We start from the raw sequence: 25,484 nt of genomic DNA on the forward strand, positions 1-25,484 counted from the left end.
GGAAGAAATGGACAAATTCTTAGAAAGGTATAACCTTACAAGACTGAACCAGGAAGAAATAGAAAATATGAACAGACCAATCACAAGTAATGAAATTGAAACTGTGATTAAAAATCTTCCAACAAACAAAGTCCAGGTCCAGATGGATTCACAGGTGAATTCTATCAAACATTTAGAGAAGAGCTAACACCCATCCTTCTCAAACTCTCCCAAAAAATTGCTGAGGAAGGAACACTCCCAAACTCATTCTATGAGGCCACCACCACCCAGATACCAAAACCAGACAAAGATACTACAAAAAAAGAAAATTACAGACTAATATCACTGATGAATACAGATGCAAAAATCCTCAACAAAATACTAGCAAACTGACTCCAACAATACATTAAAATGATCATACACCATGACCAAGTTAGATTTATCCCAGGGATGCAAGGATTCTTCAATATTCACAAAGCAATCATGTGATACACCATGCTTATTTTTGGTTTTATTTCCATTACTCTAGGAGGTGGGTCAAAAAGATCAGCAGACTTAAACTTAAAAGCTTTTGCACAGCAAAAGAAACTATAAACAAGACAAAAAGACAACCCTCAGAATGGGAGGAAATATTTGCAAACAAATCAATGGACAAAGGATCAATTTCCAAAATATATAAACAGCTCACGCAGCTCAATATCAAAAAAACAAACAACCCAATCAAAAAATGAGCAGAAGGCCTAAACAGTCATTTCTCCAAAGAAGACATACAGATGGCCAAGAGGCACATGAAAAGCTGCTCAACATCACTAATCATTAGAGAAATGCAAATCAAAACTACAAAGAGGTATCACCTCACACTGGTTAGAATGGGCATCATCAGAAAATCTAGAAACAACAAATGCTGCAGAGGGTGTGGAGAAAAGGGAACCCTCTTGCACTGCTGGTGGGAATGTAAATCGATACAGCCACTATGGAGTACAGTATGGAGTTTCCTTAAAAACACTAAAAATAGAATTACCATATGACCCAGCAATCCCAAGCCTGGGCATATACCCAGAGAAAACCATAATTCAAAAACACACACGCGGGCTTCCCTGGTGGCATGGTGGTTGAGAATCTGCCTGCCAGAGCAGCGGACACAGGTTCAAGCCCTGGTCTGGGAGGATCCCACATGCCGTGTAACAACTAAGCCCATGCGCTACAGCTGCTGAGCCTGTGCTCTAAAGCCTGCGAACCACAAGCACTGAAGCCCACGCGCCTGGAGCCCATGCTCCACAACGAGAGGCCACCGCAATGAGAAGCCCACTCGCTGCAACTAGAGAAGGCCCGCTCCCAGCAGCGAAGACCCAACACAGCCAAATAAATAAATAATAAATTTTTAAAAAATAGCAATTCCTATTTAATAATAATTTTTAAAACACACATGCACCCCAATGTTCATTGCAACACTATTTACAATAGCCAGGTCACGGAAGCAACCTAAATGCCCATTGACAGAAGAATGGTTAAAGAAGACGTGGTACATATATACAATACAAGATTATTCAGCCATAAAAAGGAATGAAATTGGGTCATTTGTAGAGACGTGGATGGACCTAGAGACTGTCATACAGAGTGAAATAAGTCAGAAAGAGAAAAACAAATATTGTATACTAACGCATATACGTGGAATCTAGAAAAATGGTACAGATGAACGGGTTTGCAGGGCAGAAATTGAGATAAAGATGTAGAGAACAAACGTACGGACACCAAGGGGGGAAAGCAGGGGGTGGGGGGTGTGATGAACTGGGAGATTGGGATTGACATATATACACTAATATGTATAACGTAGTTAACTAATAAGAACCTGCTGTATAGCACAAGGAACTCCACTTCGCTGTACAGTAGAAACACAACATTGTAAAACAATTATACCCCAATTAAAAGAAAAAAAAAAGAAAATACAAGGAAAGACAAAAAAAATTATTTAGAGAGGTAACTGAGACCTAGGATGAAGGTAGTTTACTCTAGAAAGGGATTCATATTTATTTTTTCATGATTTTATGGTATTATCAATAGTGGACCACCTTAATATGAGTGCAAAAATGGGTATTACTTGGACAATCCAAAGATTCAAACTCTGAATCTAATTCTATGCAATAGCATGTCTGTTTCAACTGGTGTCCTGGCTTATTGTGAATGTCTTCTGCTGGATATATCATCTAGGTGTGGGTTTGGTATTTGACTTATGCCTCCTCACCACTGAAGGCCATTAAAAAACCCAGACATTTTCCTGAATAGGCTAATTCCCTCAGGGCAAAAGCACATTCTTTGCTCCTGTATCTCAGTGAATTTCCATTTTCCCTTCAGATTTGGCCTGATTTTTTGTTCCTAACTTATCAGGTCTTTAATGCTTTTAAAATAATTTTTAGTGAATTCATTCCACTTTATTTATTTTCAGCAGATGAGATAGTGTCTATAACCAAGCCTACCATTACTGAGATAGTCTCTTGGAACTTTTCACGATAATGAAATCATCTACTTGTTTGTGTCATCAACTAGGTATAAGCTGCATGAAGGCAAGAACATTGTCTTACTGTTTTCTGCATTTACAGCACTGAGCACAGGACCTGCCTCCCAATAGGTAATTTTAGTATTAATAAAAGTAGCTCCTTGTGTACTTTTAGGATCCTATTTCAATCCTTTACCCTCACCTCAGTGTCAGACTTCTAAAACATCTGAGTAAGCATCACAGGATGTCTCTCTTCTTCTACTGTCTCCTTTACCTCCTTCCCATTCATCTTTATTTCCTTCCTAGAATAGACTTTCCCAGGTCTACGGACTGAACTGTGTTCTTCCAAAATTCATATATTGAAGCCCCAGCCCCCAGTGTTACTGCATTTGGAGATATGGTCTTTAGGAGGTAATTAGGGTTAAATAAGGTCATAAGGATGTGGTCTTAATCTAGTAGGTGGCATCATAAGAAGAGGAAGAGACAGATCTCCCTCCCTCTCTCCCTGTGCACATGTCCTAAGGAAAGGCCAGGTGAGCACACAGTGAGGTAGTCGTGGCCTACAAGCCAAAAGAAGAGGTCTCAGAATGCCAACACCTTGATCTTGGACTTACCAGCCTCCAGAACTGTGACAAGATAAATAAATTTCTGTTGTTCAACCAAAAATAAATAAATAAATAACATGCCAAATTTTGAAATATAAAAGCCCATAATCTTTTTTTTAACTGACCAGACTTTATACATAAAAATATACTGGTAATTAAGTACAAAGGTCATTTGCTACTCATTTCTATAGGTAAGTGAGAAGGTATTTCCAAAATTGATTATCAATATATGCTATGAATTTGAGGTCAAAAATAAAACCATTGTTATAGATTCACAGTCAGTGCAAAGATATCTTCTGCAAAATCCCCTCACTTTACACGCAAGAAACTGACAATAGAGGATAGAAGTCTTTTTTTTTTTAAGACTGAAAAAACTGATAGTAAATACATCCTCACTGCTTTAAATATTACTTGTCAGCATGATGTATTGAAGAGAAGCACAAATGTTATTTAGATAACCAAGTGAAGCTTTTAAAAACACAGATGCCTAGACCCCAACCTGAGAAACACTTATTTCTCAATAGGTAGAGATGAAGTGGAAGCTGTGTATTTTTTCTAAAACTCCACAGGTGAGTCCACTGCACTATCCTGGTTGAAAATCACTGATTTAAGAAACAACAACAACAAAAACCCTATGTTATATGTAACCTTTTAAATATTTATAATTTTTATGAATTAGTAAAAAGCATTATGAGTTGTAAATTTTACATGTCAGATATTCAAGAATCTTTGAAAACTTTTCTGCATATAAAAGGCCATAATTAGAAAGGGAAAGATTTAGTATAAATTTTTGCAGAAATAAAAATTAGAAAATATATCAATGATGTCATTCAATATCACACTAAATAAAAAAGTGAACCCAAAGTTAAACAGTTTTGTTTGCAATTATGAGAAATATATACGTGTAAAATTAAAAGTCGTGTCTTCTGTTTTCCAGACCTGATAAATAATTTACAGGACCAACATCAGATAATACTCAATGGCTTTCAAAATAAAGATAAAAGATAAATCATGGGGAAAAAACTGCAAATTTTAGAAAACAGTGCTTCAGTTTGAAATCCATTTCACTAATTCGCTTTATATAAGGAAATAATAATCTAATAAAAGAGAAGTAAAAAGCAATCTGACATGTTTTCCTTCATACTAAACATGTGGTTTTAAAGTTGATCATCAAAACTATTAACTGCTTATTTACTACAACTATTCCTATAATCAGAACAGTCTATGAGCTATGCAGACAATTTTATTTGTTAAAAATATATTTTAGGGGCTTTCCCTGGTGGCGCAGTGGTTGAGAGTCCCCCTGCTGATGCAGGGGACGTGGGTTCATGCCCCGGTCCGGGAAGATCCCACATGCCGCGGAGCGGCTGGGCCTGTGAGCCATGGCCGCTGAGCCTGCGCATCCTGAGCCTGTGCTCCGCAGCGGGAGAGGCCACAACAGTGAGAGGCCCACGCACAGAAAAAAAAAAAAAAAATGTACTTTAATTTGTGTTAATGGTCTTCTAATATTTACTGGATACTTACCTGTCTGGATAAAGAGAGTACATCTATGCACAATTTAACTTTTCATGAAGATATTTAATAGTAATTCCCTCAGGAGCTACTGCTATCTTTAAGGCATTCTGCCTCTACACTAAAAGGCGCCTTTCATGGAGTTCCTCTTTCTCTCTCTGTGCTTTACTGTTGAATGATTCACTTTTGCATCCTCTGCTTTAATGTAGCTTACACATCCTTCTTATTCATCCATAATCTTCTTACTTTTTCACTTTACCCTTAGAATTAATGATGATAAGGAAACAAGTTTATACACTAAACATACTTTGGGTACAGCATTTTCAGAGAATTCAAATTTCAGTTTTACTTTTGTTTGGTTGGGGATTTTGTTGCCTTCAGAACTATAATGTAATGAAAAGTTGTGTTTCTGGAATCCTACCTGCTGGGGTAAGTAAGGTAATATTGTGCATCTAATAGCAAATATTTTAAACTAAAAGAAAAATTTCATGCTCATAACAAAAATTTCAACAAGTTCAATCAGTACCTCTCCAGATATCCCAATGGCTTCTTCTGCAGCTCCATACTGACCAATATGTCCATTCTGTAGTCGTTCCAAAAGCTCCAATAAAGCAAAATTTTTTTTCAATCCCCAGACACCTGAATCTCCTAGAATATAAAAATAAAAACTAAATCTAACAAAATGGAATATTATTTATTTTACCTCAAATCTCAATGGTAATTTCTATGTCTCATAGTTCAATCATTAATAATGTCTAAATTTTAAAAATTCAAAATTTCTCCATTTTCTGTTAATGCTATATCAGTTGTCTTAATATTCTCTTTAAAATACAGAACTCCTTAGCATTCTAAGTAGAAACATATTTTAAAGTTCTATTATTTTTCTATAATTTAACTTTATAAATCCTATTTTGTCACCGACTTTGACTACATATACTAAAACAAGTGCTTTAAATATTTTTAACAGCAACCTACAGTAAGAAATATATTTCACATTGCAACCCAGGATAACACACACACACACACACACACACACACACACACACACACGAAACAAAAGATTAACACACCAATATTCACCCTCACAGTTTGCGACACACTCTGATGGTTTTTGTTCTATTTCTTTTTTAAAAATCCTATTCACAACCAATTAAATTGATTTTATGACCACAAATAAGCTATGACTCATGTTTGAAAACCACTGTATGAAAGATACACTTAACCAAAAATAAGTCCTTCTCTAAGTAAACTGAAACTAGAACAGCTAAAGATAATATTTTCCCCACCCCTCATCTAACCTAGAACCTACTAGCAGTCAGTGAACATATAAACTCTTTCTCACACAAATACACAGAGCTTCACACTAAGGCATGACAACAGTCCCTTTTAGGTAGATAAGAATCTAGGCACATTTGAATAAGGACCAATGCTTCTTTTCCCCAGAACTGACCATAAAAGGCCAGATGAGCATTCATATGTGCACGCATGTGTGCCTACACAATATGGGCATGTGCATACACACATGCATATGTGCAAACACACACACAAACTCTTCCTAAGCCTATAAATAAGAGCCAGATCCTTCAGCAATTAGAAGGAATATCTGTTATGATGAGCTTCTATACAACAAATACCATCTGACACAAAGCTGCCACCTAATACATACTCACTGAAAAAGCAAATAAATAAAAGGATGATGGGGTCATTGGCTACACGGCTCCCCTTCCTCTTGGCCCCTCTTTTCTAAGGGAGGAAGGGAGGGAAGAAAAAAAGGAAGATGAAGGGAAAGGAAGAAAAGGGAAGGGCCTCAGCCTTGCCACCCCACAGGGCTTCCTCAACTGCTTTAATTTTTCACACATATTCTACCTCAAGCTGAGTTCTATCCACTTTATTTATAAAAGATTAAGAAGTATACTGAGTCCTTTATTTAAAAGTATTACCTTGACGATATCCAAATACTGTCATTATATAGTAAACACATACACGTAAACTCTATCTATCTACTATCTAGTATCTATCTACTGCCTAGTATATCACTAAATACTCCTGTAACTGTCAAAATAACTCTAAAATCTCAGTGGCTTAAAGCAACAAAGATTTGCTTTTTGCTCACGCAGCATCTCAAGGGTTGGTGAAGACAAGAGAGGCTCTGTTCCCTACTGTCCACGACCAGGGGGCACAGGCCACTGAGGTTCCAACCCCCTGGACCACCTCACTACAGCAGGGAGAGGGATTTACTGCAAACCATCATAAATCCATTCTTAACAGCTTCTACCTGGAAGTTAACACTTCACTTCTACTCATAATTTCACTGGTTAAAGGGAAATCACACAGCTCTTCCTACCTAATCATAAGAGGGCAGGGAAGGGTAATTTTACCATGAGAACAGAAGAGAAGAACCATAAGTAATGCTGACCAGTATTAATAACCATGACAAACAACTACTGATACTATTCTTTTTTTTTTTTGGCAAAATAATACCTTTATTACCTATGATTGGCAGATATTTTATAAATAAAATATATTTATTCTCTCCATGTTTGAAAAGAATTTCAAAACAACAAAATGATTTTATACACCATACAATTCAGGGTAGGGTTGGGCTCAGGGGACTACTTCATTCTTCACAGGGTGAGCAATGAGCTCTGAGTCCTGGTCCCAGTCTTGAAACCAAAAAGGTGGTTTCAAGGGCCTGGTGTGAGGGGAGGGTGAGGGCCTCTCCCAATCCAGCATTTCCCTGTGCTCACTGTGGGTTTCCACTCAATAGACCAGGGGCTGCCTTACAGCAGCGGCAGCTGTAAATTTGATGGAAGAACATTCTTCTAGTAGCTTCCAGATTCTAAAGACAGGGCCCAGCAGGACCTTCGATGGGCCCCAGCAGATCCAAGGATGCGAGGAGCTATAAGCGCCTGATTAATGAGATGGCCCAGCTAATGGTCCCAGCTCCTGGAAAGTACGGTCAGGTTGTTTTACAAGGACAGTCCTTCACTTGAACAGATGTACCCGTGGAATCACACTGGCATTGGGCAGATAGATTCCATTTTGTTCAGGCCAGAACCCCAAGTCCCAAACCCAGTGTTCAACAGACACAAAGTGGACACCAATCTTGAAGCTGAAGAACACATGGTTGACCTCAAAGCGGACACTGTTTCTACCCTGCCGGATGGAAACAGGCATAGGAGAGAAATTATGCAGCATGGTCTGGTTGGCATCTAGAAGTTGGACAGTTAGCTCATATACACAGGCCGTGCCTTGTTGGTCTGTCCACCCAGCAGAGACACAAATCTGAATCTTTCCACTATACAGGAGCTCTGGCCACAGACCCTCCTCCTCCAGGTCCAACATTTCCTTCTTGTGACACCACCTTGTAGGCAGACAGGAAGGAGTCCTGGGAAGTGGCCCCAGGCCTGACCTCCAAGTTTTCCTCCTCTCCCCAGCCGTCTCCACTGCTCTGCGTCATCCAGTCCCGGAAGCCTTCTAGGCCCTTGGGGTTCTGGAGGAGGTTGCGTCCTATCGGTCTTCGCTCGCAGAAGCAGCCCAGGATGCAGGGCCTGAGGTTGTCGGCGGAGGGCAGGTAGGTGTGGAGGACAGGTGACAGGGCGGCACGGTCTTGGGCCAGGATGCTCAGCCTCAGGTCTTGGCAGTCCACCAGGTCACACTAGCACTGGCACACCCGGCGGCAATGCCCGAGCAGCACGTGTGGGGGCACGTGGCTCAGCACCATCTCGAGCAGCTCCATGGGCAGTTGGCCCAGACCCAGCACCTCCTCGGGTTCGGGGTCTGGAGCGGGGACCCTGGCGGGCAGGCCCCTGGAGGCTGAGGTGCACGTGCGTGGTCTCCTCGCCAGGCCCGGCTGCCACTGTGGGCATCTCAGCCACTGCTCCTCCCTGGTGGGCCATCACCTTGCCTCACGTGCTCCCTTCTCCACCTCCGCCCTTTTTATTCCCCCGCCCCTCCCTTCCTAATACCCAGCCCCAGACCCCTGCCTGCACCCACCCCCGCCCCAGCCCCATCCTCTCTCTGACTCTGATACTATTCTTGAACTAGAGAAGAATTCTAATTCTGATTCCCTCATATTAACAATAGTTTGGGGGATTAGGGCGGGAGACTGGGAGTTTGGCATTAGCAGATGCAAACTATTATATATAGAATGGATAAACCATAATGGAAAAAAACCCCAGTAATTTGCTTCTTTAGAAGCAAAATATGATTTTTTTTCTTTATACTTTTTAATAGATTTTTCAAATTTTCTGCAATGTATATATATATTATTTCTATAATACATTTAAAAAGAGATTAAAGAACAATGACAGCAAACTATATCAAGGGTCATTAACACATATTCCATAGGCTGGAATCACGGCAAAAATCTAACCTACAAGCTATAGTAATTACCTATAATAATTACAACCTATATCTGAGGCAGAGTTGTTGGTTTGCTTGTAGGTTTTTCTAATGTTGATATGATAGCAATCATGTTTGATTTCAACCTAGGATACGACTAACCATTACCTGTCATAAATTCCTAGCTTATCACAGTGAGGATGATAACACAGTGAGGATGTTGTGGTATTTATGTAGAGAAGATAGTACTCTTCAAAATGGTGGAAGGGTCCGTCCTCTGTTTGCAAAATATTACTACTTCTATATAGTTTTATATAAAGAAGATGGTATGATATATATAAATTACAGAATAAAAGGCCAAATAAAAGAATGTCAAAATAGACATCTCCCCCCTCCACTTTATTATTTCTTGGCTAACAGTAAGTTAATGCTAACACTTTCCTATATTAGTTTTCCAGCAAATGGGCATACTAATTACTTAAATCAAGGACTACCAAAACCTTAAGAAACCCATTCTTTCCTTACAAGAAAATATTTTACAACTGTGCTTCTTAGCATTTTAAAGCTTTTCAGTCTAAAAATCTGGGTACTCTTGCTTCCTTTTTTTGGTGGTTACATTATTTTAAATGTGTTCCACTTGACATATAGTATGCATACATTAAAACAGTCTTAAAACAATTAGTGCTACTGACCTGAAAAAAATGGACAACCATAAACTATTACTTTTGGAGAAATTCGATCATTAAAAAGAATAAACATAGAATTCATGGTTGTAAAATAACTGTTCAAATGTTAATAAATGTTATTTCCAAATCTGGTATCCCACAGTAATTAATTCATTTTGAAAAATATAAAGTGAAGTTTTAAAAGTATGTAGGGGGACTTCCCTGGTGGTGCAGTGGTTAAGAATCCGCCCGCCAATGCAGGGAACGTGGGTTTGTTCCCTGGTCCAGGAAGATCCCACATGCCATGGAGCAACTAAGCCCATGCGCTACAACTACTGAGCCTATGCTTCAGAGCCCACGAGACAGAACTACCGAGCCTGCGTGCCCCAACTGCTGAAGCCCACGCACTTAGAGCCTGTGCTCCACAACGAGAAGCCCATGCACAAGGAAGAGTAGCCCCCTGCTCACCTCAACTAGAGAAAGTCCACACACAGCAACGAAGACCCAACGTAGCCAAAAATAAATAAATAAATTTATTAAAGAAATAAATAAAAGTACGCAGGAAACTGAAAAAAATCCACCAGACCTTTAAATTCATTTTAACAGAAAACAAGGAGTAGTTAGTAGTTATCACTAGCTGCAAACACTTCTGCCTCAGATATCAGTAAATAACAACATGCTGAAACTCAAATTACTTACCTGTATTTTCATTATTGGCCTATTCATGTCTAAGATAAACGCTGTTTTGCAGGCAAATGAAAAAGGTTAGTATGTTTTTCTCAGGTGTCTTAAAACTACTGATCTATAAGTACTGAATATAAAAATTTCAGAAGATGAAATAAAATTAGTACCTAAGAGTGGGCTAGTTTATAGCTTCAAGACTACTGGCTTTAATAGAAACTGAAACCTCCTTGGAATTTTATAATTTTTCTTTTTTTTTTGGCTGCACCACAGCATGCTCCCCAACTAGGGATCAAACCCGTGGCCCCTGCAGTAGAAGCCCAGAGTCCTAACCACTGGACCACCAGGGAATTCCCAGAATTTTATGATTTTTAAAATCAAGGAGAAAAAAATTGTTTTCTATGATATTTGTATTATGTAAACAATTTTATATTTTTTTTTTCCTACCTAGGTCTGTTACTTGTCGATCAAAAGGGCAACGGATTGCTCTTCCGTGAAGAGGCAGCCGAGTGAGACAGTCATGACAGACTGTGTGGCCACAAAGCAGAAGGCGAGGAACTTTGTCTCCTTGCAAAGAAAAGACATCTTCACAAACTCCACACTCCAGCACCTAATATTTGGAAAGGACACATGTGCTCTTTAAATGACTTTAAAAGCATAAATATTTTAGGTTAAAAAGAAAAACCTGATCTAATTTAATGAATCAATCTTGTTAAATTACTTTATTCCTCCATGAAAAAAACTGTCTAGGTATAAAATCTTAAATCGCCTTTTATTCTTTCATCTGACAGATCTTACCACAATTATATCATAGTGAAATCTCCTTGAAAGGGTAAGTGTTAGGGATCAAGATAACGTTGTAAACTAACATCTTTAGCTTTTGAAAATTATGACATGATTTATTACATCAGAATCCGTAACCATATATAACTCTACCAAAGTTGGGTTCTTAAACAATTTCTCTGCAATTACCTAACCCTCAAAAAACCATCATTAATTTGGACAAAAATAATCTGAAATATGTGCTAGGATGACAACTTACCTTGTAAATGATAAAGAACTTGTTAAGAAAAGACTATAAGTAATTTTCAAGTGTCTTATACTATTCATTTACATCATACAATGTAAAGAATGCAATTAGACTTAAATTTCAATTCCTTGTTCTCGATTAATAAATATGCCCCTGGGTTAGAAAATAGAAAATATTTTGTTTATCTAGTTCCAATTACAAGTACATGACTTGCTCAAGGCCACGTAGTCAGTCAAAAGAAAGGTGACAAATCAACTATACTTCAATTAAAAAAAAAATCAACTATACTTCAACTAAAAAAAAAGAAAGGTGACAAGAATCGGCATATTCTGATTCCCCGGCCCATCAGTTTGTTTTATAATTAGTCAACAAACTATATTTATATCAATGAAGGTACTTTTATTTCTTAATATACCTGAAGTGTTTCACAATTTAATTAATTTTTTAAAAATACCCAAACTGGGGCTTCCCTGGTGGCACAGTGGTTGAGAGTCCGCCTGCCAATGCAGGGGACACGGTTCGTGCCCCGGTCCGGGAAGATCCCACATGCCGCGGACCGGCTGGGCCCGTGAGCCATGGCCGCTGAGCCTGCGCGTCCGGAGCCTGTGCTCCGCAACGGGAGAGGCCACAGCAGTGAGAGGCCCACGTACCGCAAAAAAATAAATAAATAAATAATTAATTAAAAATAAAAATACCCACACTGAACTGTTTGATTGTACCCCAAACTCGGTGCCCACCATCCACGACCTACTACAATCTGGCCCCTGTCCTATTGCTTCTCTTCCCTTCCAAACTCTATTCTCAAACTATATCGAACAATTTGTAGTTCACAGCACATAACAAACTGCTTTTGCCTCTTTCTTTATGCTAATGCTAAAGAAACAGCTAAATAGACATTTTCCTAGTGGATTCTTTTTTTACATTAATAAACCAACAAATTCATAAATGAACACACTATCCTTTGGGCCCCCATGTACCATGGATAAGTGTCAATCTTAACACCCAAAACAGTTTAATACTTTTATTGGCGTTCCAGCCTGTCTTTCCCTGTTAGACGAAAAAGCCCTCAGGAACAGGGTATTCCAAATATCAAGCTCCTATGTGCTTATATTAATGAAGTCCAACAAAATAAAATTTTTAAAACAGTCAACCACCATCCCCCAACAAATACATAATACAAGGTAAAAAAACAGAAAACCCAGAGTGGAAGTCAGACTTAATGCATTAAAATTTTAATCTTAACTCCACAATTAAACTGGAGTCAGTGCTTGAAATGTAAACACCTTTCACTGTAAATAAACTGATAATTCATAACTGGCTCACATCTCAGTACGGTTCAAAAGAAGCTGAAGTGTAACACATAGTACACAGAACAGGAAAAGAAAACAGCTTGTTAATTATATGAAAAGGTGTCCAATCTCACCCAAAACATTTTGAAGTCAGTTGAAGCTATCCCTATATACTTTTTTTCAGATTAGATTTTTAAAAGTTGATAACACTTTGTGCTAGTGGAAGTGTGGGAGAATAAATTGATGGTTGCTGTGAAACGTTTATTGACTGATATAGCCTCTATGGAAGGCAATTTGGCAATACCTATCAAAAGTTTGAATAGCTTAGTAATTCTACCTCCAGGAGTTTATCCTACAAATATCACACGTGTGAAAAGATCTATATGCTATTCCTTAGAGCACCTTTTGCATTAGCAAAAGATTAGAAACAAAGTAAATATATATGGAAAATAAATTATGGCACATTCATATACTACAAAACTGTGCAATCTGATGAGGAAAAGTTAGGAAATTTTTTATGTACAAATACAGAATGATTTCATATCAGCAAAGCAAAGTGAAAAATGACATAGAATATTTAACTTTTGCATAAAGGAGAGGAAATAAAGAGAGCATATATTTTCATATATATTGTTTTACAAGCATACTATCTTTCTGGCAAGATACACAGGAAACATTACATTGGAATTGTAGTTCTCTTTGAGGAAGGGAAACAGCTGGGGAACAGCTACACATAAATCATATATATATATATATATATATATACACACACATACACACACACACAATACACACACTTCAAATTATCCTGTATTTTTTAAAAAGGCAGGAAAAAAGTTTCACTTAAATTATCCTCACTTTAAAAAAAAAGAACAAAAGAAAAAAAATCCTCACTTAAGTAACAAATTCAACTAAATACAGAAAAGATATTCACAACAGAATTAGATATTATAAATGCAACATTTTAAATAAATGTCCTCACTATAGTGACACATATTAAACTTATATGACAATAAACTCCAAAGAACCAAATTAAAATTTTACTTTTTTCATTCATCTCTAACCCCACCATTACACAAGATAAGAGAACTTACTCATGTTGAGACCATAGGTTTTATCCAAAGAGCACTAGTAAAATCCCACTGATTAGTAAACCAAACATAATTCCAAAAACAGTTATTAGACTATTTTGCATCAACTCAGCAAATAAGAGTAAGAAAATTTTTCTTCAGTATTTATGAATAGGAATTGTGGCTAACAGCATAAGAAATTAAGTCCTAGATAGGAAAAAAGCTCTTTATTTTACAAACTTCACAATATGCCAAAGAGGGCTTCAAACTTATTACGTGTAAATCAAATTTTAATACACCAGGCCATATTTTCAAAGGACTAAGAAAGCTCACTAGTCTTTTGTGAATGTATAGACCAATTTTGGTCTTTTTTTCCTAATGATAAAAACCCTGTCATCATCTACTTGTTCATTAAGCAAGAAGCCATTTTACATATATATATATATATATATATAACCATTATATACTTCAACTTTTACCTTCCAACGAACACGTCTTGCTTTCATCTGTGAGATTTTTTTAAATTTATGCCACTGTATTTCCTACAAATGACAGCATGAGGATCTTGCCAAAAAGGACTATCCTACTGCACAGCTCAGTCACAATTTACACATAAAAATGAAGATTAACAAAATAAGCCTCTAATTTATCAAACTCTGTGCTATAATAAACTGGAGTTACATCAGGCTTTGGTATATTTTTCAGATTTTAAGGCAAACAGGGTAACAAAAGTAGACACAGCAATAATATCCATTCCAATTACTTCTTAATTGAAGTTAATTCACAAAATAACCTTCAGGTATTCTCTACATAGAAAAAGCACAATTCAATAAATAAAATCTCAACCATACAACAAGCTGAATAATAAGAGGGCTCCTCTGCATCTCAGATATGCTATGTACCTTCAGAATAACTTCATTAATATATAAAGGTCAGATAAATCAACCACCACCAATACTAATTGATAATACACTTGTAAGCAGAAATGTATCATTTGTTGTCACATAAAACCAACATTAGGTGAAAAACCATAGGTGTCTATTACTCAAGATCTTAAAAGAACTTAAGATATCTGGTCCAGTGGTTCTGAATCCTAGATGCACATTAAAATCACTCTGGGACTGCAAAAAAATACTAATGTCAACTCGCTCAGAAATGTGGGATTAAGTAGTTTCTTTTTCTTTTTTAAGTCCTCAGTGATTCTAATATGTAGCCAGGAATAAGAATTGCCAATATCTCAGATTACAGATGATCCTGAAAGTTATTCTACAAACCTTTAAGATCAGTTCTCCCTTTCAGATCTATCTACCTATGGAAAAGTGAATTCTACATACTTCATCTGAATTTTTAGTAAACCCACTTTACAGCATTTACACATGTTAGAATTTCAAATTTCAAGCACAGGGTAATTCATATCCCCCAGCGTTAATGGGGCTGTTGGAGACTTCTCAAAAGTGTTGACAGACCGTACTCCCAAAAGAGGAGGCGGGTCAACCAATAACAGAGGTCTGATTACAGAAGTAGTGCGATAGTGAAAAGCATACTTTACGGCCAGTCAACTCTGGTTCTGCTACACAGTGTTAACTGAAACCTGAGTCTCCTCACCTGTAAAACTGTAATCAACACTTACCTCCTCAACAGATATTAACGAGCTAAAATACCTAACTTTGTACCTGGCGATAATAACGGCTCAATTTCCTAAAAATAAGCTAATTAATGCCTGTTGGGCTTAACTAAAAACAGAGGGCCTGGGGAAAGACCAGCCCAGGTCACTCTCCGAGGCCCATGAGCTCCTTTTCACAAAGGTCCCCGTTGGCGACGCCAAGCAGAGGACTAGCGTGACCCGAAGACCAGGTAACCTCAGGCCTGCTGGGATAAAGGTCCGGAGGTGAGGGATAGGCTTGTAAAGCCGAGACGGGCCAGAGGCCGCGCATCCCGCCCAAAAAATGCCAGGGCCGCGGCAGATCTCCGGGATAAACAGAAGGGAGGTCGATGGTGGAGAACAGAGCACGCAAGGTCCCTCACCTTCACCACGGCCGTCCCCCGGCTGCCCTGACGACCACTGTCTAGTCCCGCTCCAGACTTGTTTACAACCAGGGTAGCCATCCTAGGAGGAGCAGCGCCGCAGAAGCAGCGCTCAAGGCCTTCACCTGATGGGCGGGGTAGAGCCACCTACCCAGAAGCCTCGGCGCTCGACGCTGGGGCACAGGCGCAGTACTACGCGGGGAGCTGCTGGGACGGTCTCTTCGAGCATCCTCCCGCCAGCCGCTAGGTGTTTGGGTTCGCAGGCCTGTGCGTGGGCACTTTGTTATTTTTTTAATTGTTATTATTGAGGAGTCTGAAATAGATGGAAGGAGTAAAATTAAGAGAAAAAAGAAGGGATAAAACAAAAGTAAAGTTTTGGGGTGAAATTCCCGCTCCAGGAACGACCTTTTCTCCCCAGCTGCAAAACGGACCGGGGCGAGAGGGGACTACATGTCCCTGCATGCCCTGCGGCTTTTGAACTACAAGTCCCAGCTTGCCACATCTCTATCATTTACTGCAATGTAGGTATTTGGGAGGCCATGAATTGTCACCGAGGAGTGGTTTTTTGAAGTCGCGGTGTGTGATTGTGACTGGAAAATAGAGAAGTATTTTATGTATAGGTCTCTAAGAGGCAAGAGATGGCTTTGGTAAAAAAGCCGTTGGGTTCCTAAAGGACTTGGTAAGAAGAGAATTTAAGGCACCCCCGGCAGAGAGAAACTTGGGAGTGTGTTTGACGCCCTGTCTTCCCGAACGTGCGCTTTTCTGTCTTCTTCCGAGCTGATTGACCCTTTTCAGCCCCCGTAGGCAGTGGGTCCAAAGTACCGGTCAAAATGGAAGTGAATCCCCCCAAACAGGAGCACCTGCTGGCCCTGAAAGGTAAACTTTTGCGAACCCGACTCCCTTTAATCTGTTTTCTCCCTTACTCTCACTAGTTCTCGAAGCCTTTGACACATAGACCTGGCCTCTGGGATATAGGCCTCGTCCTTCTTAAACACTGTCAATGCTCGCCCTCCTGCTTGGTTCCTTGGCGCCGAGCGAAAGGAAACTATTTCTCCTCTTTGCTTTTCAGGTTTGAGAGCCCCCGTTAGAATGGAATAGATACCTGGTAAATTACTTACTCTGTTACATGCTGCTCTGATTTTAGCCGCAGTTGCTGATGTCCCCACCCTACACGGGGAGAGCCTTGTGAACCGAGATGATTAACAGCGGGTATATAAAGTGGTTTTTCCTTCTGTCTCTTGTCTCTTCATGTGGCAATGACAAAGTTACCAGGCTTCAGCTTCATCTGTGAAATTAGTCTAGTATTGTGCCAAGGATTTAGAAGTACATAGTACTACAACATGTAATTTAGGTATGTTAAAACTCACTGTTTACGTCAAAGTATTGTGTATAGGGGGAAATTCATGTCGGTTTGCATACACAGCAAACAGTTTTGAGTAAGTTTGATGATTTAATTGGATCATTATTTAGTGGAAATGAGCAGGGCATTCTTTTTCTGGAATTCCTGTTGTTTTGTGAAACCTTTTATTTGAAACGCTTTCAGCTTTATTTCATCGGTTTTCTACTACCGCAAATGCACTTATTTCTTGGATGCCCTACTCAGTGGTTACCAATATCTTCTTGGACTGAGCTGAAAAGATGCTCGATAGACATGTGAACTCAAGTGAATAGCACTTAACCTTCCTTGTGGGATCCATTTTGAGGGACCCTTATCCCCTTAGTTATGTTGTAAGCATCAAACCTTCCCGAAGCTCACCAGTTTCATTTGAAGCATAAAATCATATGCTGATAGTTGGGGTTATCAGAACTGTCTCTGACTGTAGAACTAAGAAACTAAAATATTAACTAATTTAATAGCAATAGGACCTGTGAGCTTAGCCTGGACTGAAATGGCTTATTCCTGAAGAAAGAAGAGAAATTGTCATGTTCTTTATCTCAGACTCATATGTAGTATGTGAAATATATATTACTTAACTCTCAGAAGTTAAACTTTTTCAAGATCGCACAGCTAGTAAGTGATTGAGGTAATATTTCAACACAAGGCCTTCATCTTTCCAAGACTCCATGTTGCCTCCTAATGAAGGAAAGAGCATTTTCAGATATCATTCCATTAGTAGTTTGATGGAAATTTAGAGCAGTTCTGTTAGCTGCTAGGTATCATTTTATACAAATTGGAAGCTATTAAATACAGTTAAATTCCAGTGATGTGCAGGCTAACTGCCGTAGTCCTTTTAGGCTGCTACAGTAGTCTTTCCCAGGTATCTTCTATTTTCCAAAACAGAAGGTTCCTGGAGAAGAGTATTTTAGCAACCTAAAAGGACAAGTGCTTTGAAATTCAGTGTTAGTTTCAGCTTTCTTAAAGCTCTTTGGCCCCATTCTTCCCCACTGTTCAAGCTATCCAAGAGTTTTCACAAGTTTTAATTTTACCTATGTTGGATGCCAAATATATCAATTTGTCTTGTCATATAAGTTTACTTTCATATGTATGTAAAGTATTAAGGAGCTCTCACAACATCAGTGTCCCTGGAATACAACACTGAGTGAGTTCAGACAACAATGAAAGAATTCTCAGTGGCATGTCTTAAAATGTGAAAATGTAAGGAAAAGGGAAGAAAAAATAAAAACATTATTAATTCTTGAAAGAATATGCTATCTATATTTAGATCCATATTAAAATTATGGATGTTAAGGAACACAGTCATTTATGAATTTGAGTTGCCAAATCTGTCAGTCAGTGGACATTAACAGTAAGGAAAAGAATTATTATGAGATTGGTTACTTCTTTTGACTTTCAGAGTCAGTAGTTAAATGAGTATTGTGACATCATGCCAAGGAGACCCCACTCACAGTCATCCGGCAATGGGAGAACCCCCGTCAAGTAGTTCTCTAATGATTTTTGGAAGAAGGAATTTGACCTCTTGTTTTTTTCTCTGGTAGCTAGGATTTGAAAGAACCTGCATTATGGCTCAGGCAACTTTGGGCCCGATTAGGAAACCTAACTTACAGATCCAGGTAGGCTCCATTCTTGAGCCTGTGTACTGTATGCTGGAACTTCTTATTGATGACTTAATTTGGGGCAACTTGAAGACGTCTGTGTTCTAAGAGGAAAAAAAGTAAGGCTCTAGTCTTCTTGTTCATCCTCCAAATTGGAATTCAGAAGCCATGCTACTAAGGTTTTGACACTGCTTAAGTGCCTCATTTATACAAATGAGACTTTGTCAGGAAACCAGTTTCTAGCATGGTTAAAATGCAAAGTTAAACCATTTTCATGTTTTCAGTATTTACTACTGAGAATGAAATAAAGTCATTAAGTATTCTGTCTATATATTTGTTTGGCAGAATTCATGTAATTTTAAAGTATAAAATGATCCATTTTCTTCAAAAAGATTAAAAATTACAATGATTTTCATTGTCCTCAATTCACGTCTCAAATTTTTTAGTATTATTACATTTTTGTTCATTATCTTCATATGAATCTTGTATTTTAAAAATCACTAATTTACTTTTTGTTTCTGCTATAGTCTTAAGATTATTATTATCTAACATATTAATATCAGTACTTCCAAATCCATTATATCTCTTCAGTTAAACATGTTGACTACTAGCAGTTTTAGGCTGAAAGGATATGATAGGGCATCTAATCCAGATCCCTTATTTTGGTAAGAGAAAGGATTTCCAGTTTTGTGGATTACAGTCACATTTACCAATAGCACTTTGGTAAAATATCATATTGGAATTGGTTTGTTTTTTTCTTTTTTCTCTGCCTATCTGTATACAGGCTATCCCTACCATATCTTATTCTTTGCAATACTTCCACTTTAGGTCCTGTTTCCCTCTGATTTGGAAAGAGAGAGAGTCTTGTAATTATAAATTGCATTCTAGCTCTGAGGAGCTCAGCTAAGAAATAGTCTCTTCATTAAGAGTAACTGGATTACTGCAGAATGACTACAGAAGTAATATTACATTATCGACCATATGAGAGTGAAACCACACAACTGCCAAAAATTGCAGAGAAAGCAATTCAAGACTTTCCTACACGTCCACTATCAAGATTTATTCCTTGGTTTCCTCATGATGGGTCCAGACTTCCACTCAAACCTAAAAGATTACCACCTGTGATTTCTGAAGAGGCAACTGAAGATGTAAGACAGTACTTAACCATTTCAGAACATGATATTAAATTGCAGAGTTATGATTGCACAGTAGATCTACTGGAGTTTCAACCTAATTTGAAAAAAAAGAAGCACTTAATCCGATCACATACACTGAATGAACAGACTAATTCTGGAAGTCTGGATAAACAATCAGAAAAAAGAAAACGGCACAAGAAGAGGTGTTGGAGTGTTTCACTTCCCAGCAGTAATTGTACTGAAAACATTTTTCCTTTGTCTGAAAAATTGCAAGATAGTTTAAAGGCACTAAATTTGCACTCATTTTATAGAGCAAGATGGACAATAGAGCACACTATTTGTAACAACCAAACTCTGGAAGACATTTGGGAAAAACTCAATCGAATTATCAGGTGCAATGAACTTCCATCTTGTAATGCTACAATTCAGAGACATTTAGGCCAGATATGGGTGTTCTGTGATGTTATGTACTGTGAATATGTGGGAAGTCTTCTTAAAGGAAGATTAGCTCTTACTGGGAAGATTAACTTATTTGTGCATAAGTATGGTCTTATTTTTAGTATGTAATGAATACCACTAATTGTCAAAAAGAAAAATATTCTGAATGAACTGAGTAGGAACTGAAACAAATGAATAAATGTTTAATTGTGTGGTAATATATGTACAGTTTGTATCCCAGAAATAAATATCAGGTGAATTCCTAGGCTTGTCACTTAAGTCAGGAACTTTCTGCGTTCTACTTTGAGCAGCCTTCTTTTAAATGAATTGTGATAAATTATTATTTTTACTGAATTTAAAGGTAAAATGTTCTATTCCTTTTGTTCTCTTACTTACCCAGTGGTTGAATTAGATATTCCTATGAATTACAGTGACTAGTTTGGATTTTGGTAAATCCCCAAAATCTAATTTGACAGTATTTTTTCTTTACTCACCTAAAGTGTAATGATTTTTTTAAAAATAAAACTAAAACCAGTTCTGTTGGGAATGGTATTCAAGTGCCATGAATGTGGTATTCAAGTTGAGAGACCAGCCCAGATTCTGCTGATATTTCCAAAGATATGTAATAGACAATAGTTGATGTGTTGTTCTGAAACAAAAGTATAAAATGTATAATTTGTCTAAGACCCTAATATATCTTTAAGGCAATAAGCTCTTTTGAAGTAAAGTATCAAGTATGAGTAAGAGATCAAGTTATTCTTTATTTAATACAGATAATTCAATCTTAATGACTGTTATTGCTGATTACTAATGCTCTGGTTCTTGGAGTCATGGGTTTCCCATAGCAAAATGTTGTAAATTGGGTTTACACATCATTTTATAAAAATATTCAAAGTGATTATATAATAAAAGTTTTATTAAAAAGTATATTTATTTAACAAATTTGAATGCATACCATGAGCTAGGTACTAAAGTAGGGAAGGAGACAAACATGGATCCTGCCCTCACAGAGCTAACATAGAGTCACTATTCTTAAGTAGTTAAACTACATCCCTGATAAAAAACCTGTAAGACTGTACTCATTAGGAAGGCAGAAACACATTTGCCTTGTGGCACAGTGCCTGGCGTGGTAGAGGCTCAATACTACATGGTAAATGTGCCCTTTGGGGAGTTTCTCATAGCCTGAGCTGGCTGAGGTTCCTTAATACATAAGGAGTCTACCAATTTTTTTTTTTTTTTTTTTGCGGTACGCGGGCCTCTCACTGTTGTGGCCTCTCCTGTTGCAGAGCACAGGCTCTGGACGCGCAGGCTCAGTGGCCATGGCTCAGGGGCCCAGCTGCTCCGCGGCATGTGGGATCTTACCAGACCAGGGCACGAACCCATGTCCCTGCATCGGCAGGCGACTCTCAACCGCTGCACCACCAGGGAAGCCCGAGTCTACCAAGTTTTAACTAAAGAGGTTATCTTTTCTAATTAGGTTTCACACTATCCAAACACTGTTTTGTTTTTAACTTTTAATACCTTTCTTATTGTCTCAAATGAGACTGCTCTGTAGAAAATAATCATCATGTGCATGATTGCTTCCAAAAGTCTTTAAATGAAAAATCACCAGGTGTAGAGGGAGTTTCCAAGGTAACTTCATCAGTAATTACTTCTTCTTTCATTCATTAGTCATCTTACTTTTCAATCAAGAGTGCTGGAGAAAAGTCAACAAGTTATTCATTATTACTAGCGAGCTTTGCAAATAAGAGTTGGCTAATGTTATTAGGCAATCATAAATGGTGGATTTGTTTTTTTTGTTGTTCAGGTCTTATTTAGCATTAGGTTGCTAATCAAGGGTTAAAAGTTAGGTAATTATAAGACAGGGTCACTTACATAGACCACAGCATTTCTTTTATGATACATTTTTATTATTTTGAAATGATTATACACAGAACTGAAAATATTCTTATGATTATTTTCTTATGGGCTTCTTATGAGCAGTTTTTTAATTCAAGAATCACACATTAAAAAGAGCTTCTTTGTCTTCATATGTGGCAGATTTAAATTTCTCTAATTTACTCTGTATAAATTGCTTTCTACCTCTCTGAGAAACAATGAAAAGGTGAATCAGAACTGGGAAAATGAAGATTGAGTTTTACTGCAACTAGTGCCGTGATCTTAAAGGAAGAAGCGATTCATTTCTCATCTACCTAGACAATGCTTAGGCAGTAATTAAGGGCTAAGAATTTAGAATCCACTGCCATGTCTTTGAAGCCTTCTTAGAGTATTGAGAACCTTAGGACTGATGATTCTAGCACTAGTTAATAGTAGAGCTCACCAGTATTTCTGGGTTCCACTGTTAAGTCACAGACATGAATAAATTGGGGAAACAAAGACATATGCAGGAAGGTGAATCTGAGGGCATTTGGTAAAATGCCGAAGCATTTACTCTAGGAAAGTGGCAACAGTGCCATAATTTTATTTTTCCCTGACGAGCTATCCACTTTCAAATAAATGTTAACTCAAATTCTAAGAAAAAAGATGTGAAGGGCATCACATGAATTTAACTAAATTATTTGCCAACTTAGCAAATAATTTAAAGACCATTTTTTGAAAATTTCTAAGATGAGCTCCTGCATAATGGTTCACTTTGATTTAATCTGCTCAAAATGCCCCAGATTATTCCAAGGTTCACAAACTTGAATGCCTTCAGGAACTAGAAAAGTAAGACTATAGAATGTGGTAAGGACTCTGAAAGTGAAGAAGATTTGACATAATTGTTTTTAATGTTGTGACCAAGCAAAATGTATATGTAAGTTGAACTGGCCTAATTCATTAGTTTATAACCACAAGCCTATCTTTTTTTTAATTTACTGAAGACTTTCAAAACTTTTTTTTATAAGATTTTAGATGAAACCTGAATTTCATAAGTAAATCAAATGTATGTATTTTGTGAGTTCCACTGAGAGTGTTTCTACACATGGCACTAACTGTGTATTGTGTGTAGTGAATATTTGTCACTCGACTAAAAATCACATATTCTTTTTTGCCTCCTTAATTTTTGACCAAGAACCTGCTTTAACTTCAAGACTGGATACATAATTACCATTTAATAACCAGTGCTTTATTGTAGTTTCTCTGCCAGTTTTTTTTAAAACGCAGTTTTTTTGTTGATATTTGCTCTTTTCTAACATTGTGTTTAATTTTTGAGTTTCATTAATTCATTATAAGACAGGAAATACTAAGGTTTAAATCTATACTTGTTATGGACATACTTTGGATCATCCTTCAAGGAAAGAGATAGTTTTTTGTTTGTTTTTAACATCTTTATTGGAGTATAATTGCTTTACAATGGTGTGTTAGTTTCTGCTTTATAACAAAATGAATCAGCTATACCTATACGTATATCCCCATATCTCCTCCCTCTTGCGTCTCCATATTTTTTTTTTAGATTCCCTATATATGTGTTAGCATACAGTATTTGTCTTTCTCTTTCTGACTTACTTCACTCTGTATGACAGACTCTAGGTCCATCCACCTCACTGCAAATAACTCAATTTCATTTCTTTTTATGGCTGAGTACTATTCCATTGTATATATGTGCCACATCTTCTTTAAAGGAATGAGATAGTTATATGTTACAAATTTGGCTTTCTCAGTTTGTGTTTAAAAATCTGCAGTATGACAAATTGTGCTTTATAGTAATTTTCTTTGCCTCCACAGGATGATAGTATTTCTTACCAACTGCTATCCCCTCTTGCTGATTTTTTACCCTTTTTTGAAAATAGGAAGAAAACTGGTACTTTAAATACCAGCTTGGGATGTTTTTATTTTTAATGGAGGGTTGTTCTTTACCCACCCTCTACTGTCTCATCCCCTAGAAAACCATAGCATCAGTAAAAGCTAAGCTTTAAAGGGCTTTTGTACATAATGGAAGTTTGAGCATATAATAAGCAAATAAGCTGGCTACACATCTAGGTGAATTAAGAACACTTTTTTTTTTGATCACTTCAAATTTATGTTTATTTTAACTTGTTTACTTTTTACTATTAACTGAGTATAACTTTTTAAAAAAAATTTTATTAGGGTATAAAATTTTTATTGGGGTATATAGTTGATTTACAGTGTTGTGAAGAACACTTTTTAAAAAGTGTTTCAGGGGCTTCCCTGGTGGCGCAGTGGTTGAGAGTCCGCCTGCCGATGCAGGGGACACGGGTTTGTGCCCCGGTCCGGGAAGATCACACATGCCGGGGAGCGGGCTGGGCCCGTGAGCCATGGCCGCTGAGCCTGCGCGTCCGGAGCCTGTGCTCCGCACCGGAAGAGGCCACACAGTGAGAGGCCCGCGTACCGCAAAAAAAAAAAAAAAAAGTGTTTCAGGATTCCTTTGAGAGTGTATTTCCTCTTTATTAAGATTTGGTCTCACTTGAAATGAAAAAAAAAAAAGAGAGAGAAATAGAGCACCAATTGGTGTTAAAATTGAGCTTAGAGTCTTGAAAGATTGTGAAAAAAACTGTTTCCTGTGTGTCATTTTCAGAACACCTTTTTATCCCCTGCCGATTGTACTTAATTTTAATGTTTTCCTGGTTAAAAGTAAGAGTGAAAGAGGTTTGAAACACTTCCCCATTCAGTCCCCCACCCACATCATTGATGTGTAGCTGGTTCATGTTCTGTTTGAAATAGTCGGACTTGGAATGCCCATGGGATGTTTCTAATAAAGCATGACATTCCAGGTTTATGACCCTGGGCTTATAATTAAGAATAGGGAAAATTATTTTTGAGCAAAGTGAAGTCTGCGGCCATCTATTTAATATAACATTGTTTAATGGCCTCAGTTCTTGAAACTTTACATCTTCAAAAATACCACTTACTTGAAGAGTTTGGTGAGGCGTTAATACTATGTGCCAGAACCTGTGTCAAGCACCGAGCCCACAAAACTTAACATGATACATACGAGCCTAAACTTAAAGGAGTTTGGATAGGAGTGCTATAAACTTATAAGTGAATAAACATAATTCATGATAAATACAAGGTGCTATGAGAGAAACAGGGTGACCTGTACTTCTTTTCTGAGAAAGATGACATATAAGCTAAGACCAAAATGAGAAAGGCACTAAATTTTTTGTTTGTTTGTTTTGGTTTTTTTTTTTGCGGTACGCGAGCCTCTCAGTGTTGTGGCCTCTCCCGTTGCGCAGCACAGGCTCCGGACGCGCAGGCTCAGAGGCCATGGCTCACGGGCCCAG

The 25,484-nt window shown here is 37.8% G+C and overlaps 3 protein-coding genes and 1 pseudogene across 8 annotated transcripts in view; 2 read left to right on the forward strand and 2 right to left on the reverse strand.

Moving 5' to 3' along the window:
• Positions 1-15,994, reverse strand: part of TRIM23 (tripartite motif containing 23) — a 38,194-nt gene extending 22,200 nt beyond the window's left edge. Inside the window, exons 1-3 of one of the 2 annotated variants that reach the window (XM_030844263.3) lie at positions 15,846-15,994; positions 10,728-10,890; positions 5,117-5,238 (exon numbers count right to left, since the gene is read on the reverse strand). In XM_030844263.3, the coding sequence (XP_030700123.1) occupies positions 5,117-5,238; positions 10,728-10,890; positions 15,846-15,923 (363 nt within the window). In that variant the 5' untranslated portion in view covers positions 15,924-15,994. The other variant, XM_030844254.2, reaches the window with a different exon arrangement.
• Positions 7,576-10,325, reverse strand: LOC132596962 (F-box only protein 27 pseudogene; annotated as a pseudogene).
• The window catches only part of TRAPPC13 (trafficking protein particle complex subunit 13), a 36,574-nt gene continuing 26,991 nt past the window's right edge, over positions 15,902-25,484 (forward strand). For 4 of the 5 annotated variants that reach the window (XM_030844287.3, XM_030844288.3, XM_030844289.3 and 1 more), the window contains exon 1: positions 16,429-16,570. In XM_030844287.3, coding sequence (XP_030700147.1) covers positions 16,525-16,570 — 46 coding nt within the window. In that variant the 5' untranslated portion in view covers positions 16,429-16,524. Of the gene's footprint in view, positions 16,216-16,428; positions 16,571-25,484 lie in introns of those variants that run through there. The other variant, XM_030844307.3, reaches the window with a different exon arrangement.
• SHLD3 (shieldin complex subunit 3) lies at positions 16,442-21,035 on the forward strand. Its single transcript, XM_030844379.3, has 2 exons — positions 16,442-16,570; positions 19,517-21,035. The coding sequence occupies exon 2, from the start codon at positions 19,636-19,638 to the stop codon at positions 20,389-20,391; it is 756 nt and encodes a 251-aa protein (XP_030700239.1). The 5' UTR covers positions 16,442-16,570; positions 19,517-19,635; the 3' UTR covers positions 20,392-21,035.

The sequence above is a fragment of the Globicephala melas genome, chromosome 3, assembly GCF_963455315.2.
Source record: "Globicephala melas chromosome 3, mGloMel1.2, whole genome shotgun sequence".
Classification (NCBI taxonomy): domain Eukaryota; kingdom Metazoa; phylum Chordata; class Mammalia; order Artiodactyla; family Delphinidae; genus Globicephala; species Globicephala melas.

Excerpts from the sequence above, each read along its gene's own strand:
- SHLD3 (XM_030844379.3), top strand. The coding sequence starts at position 19,636 with ATGACTACAGAAGTAATATTACATTATCGACCATATGAGAGTGAAACC.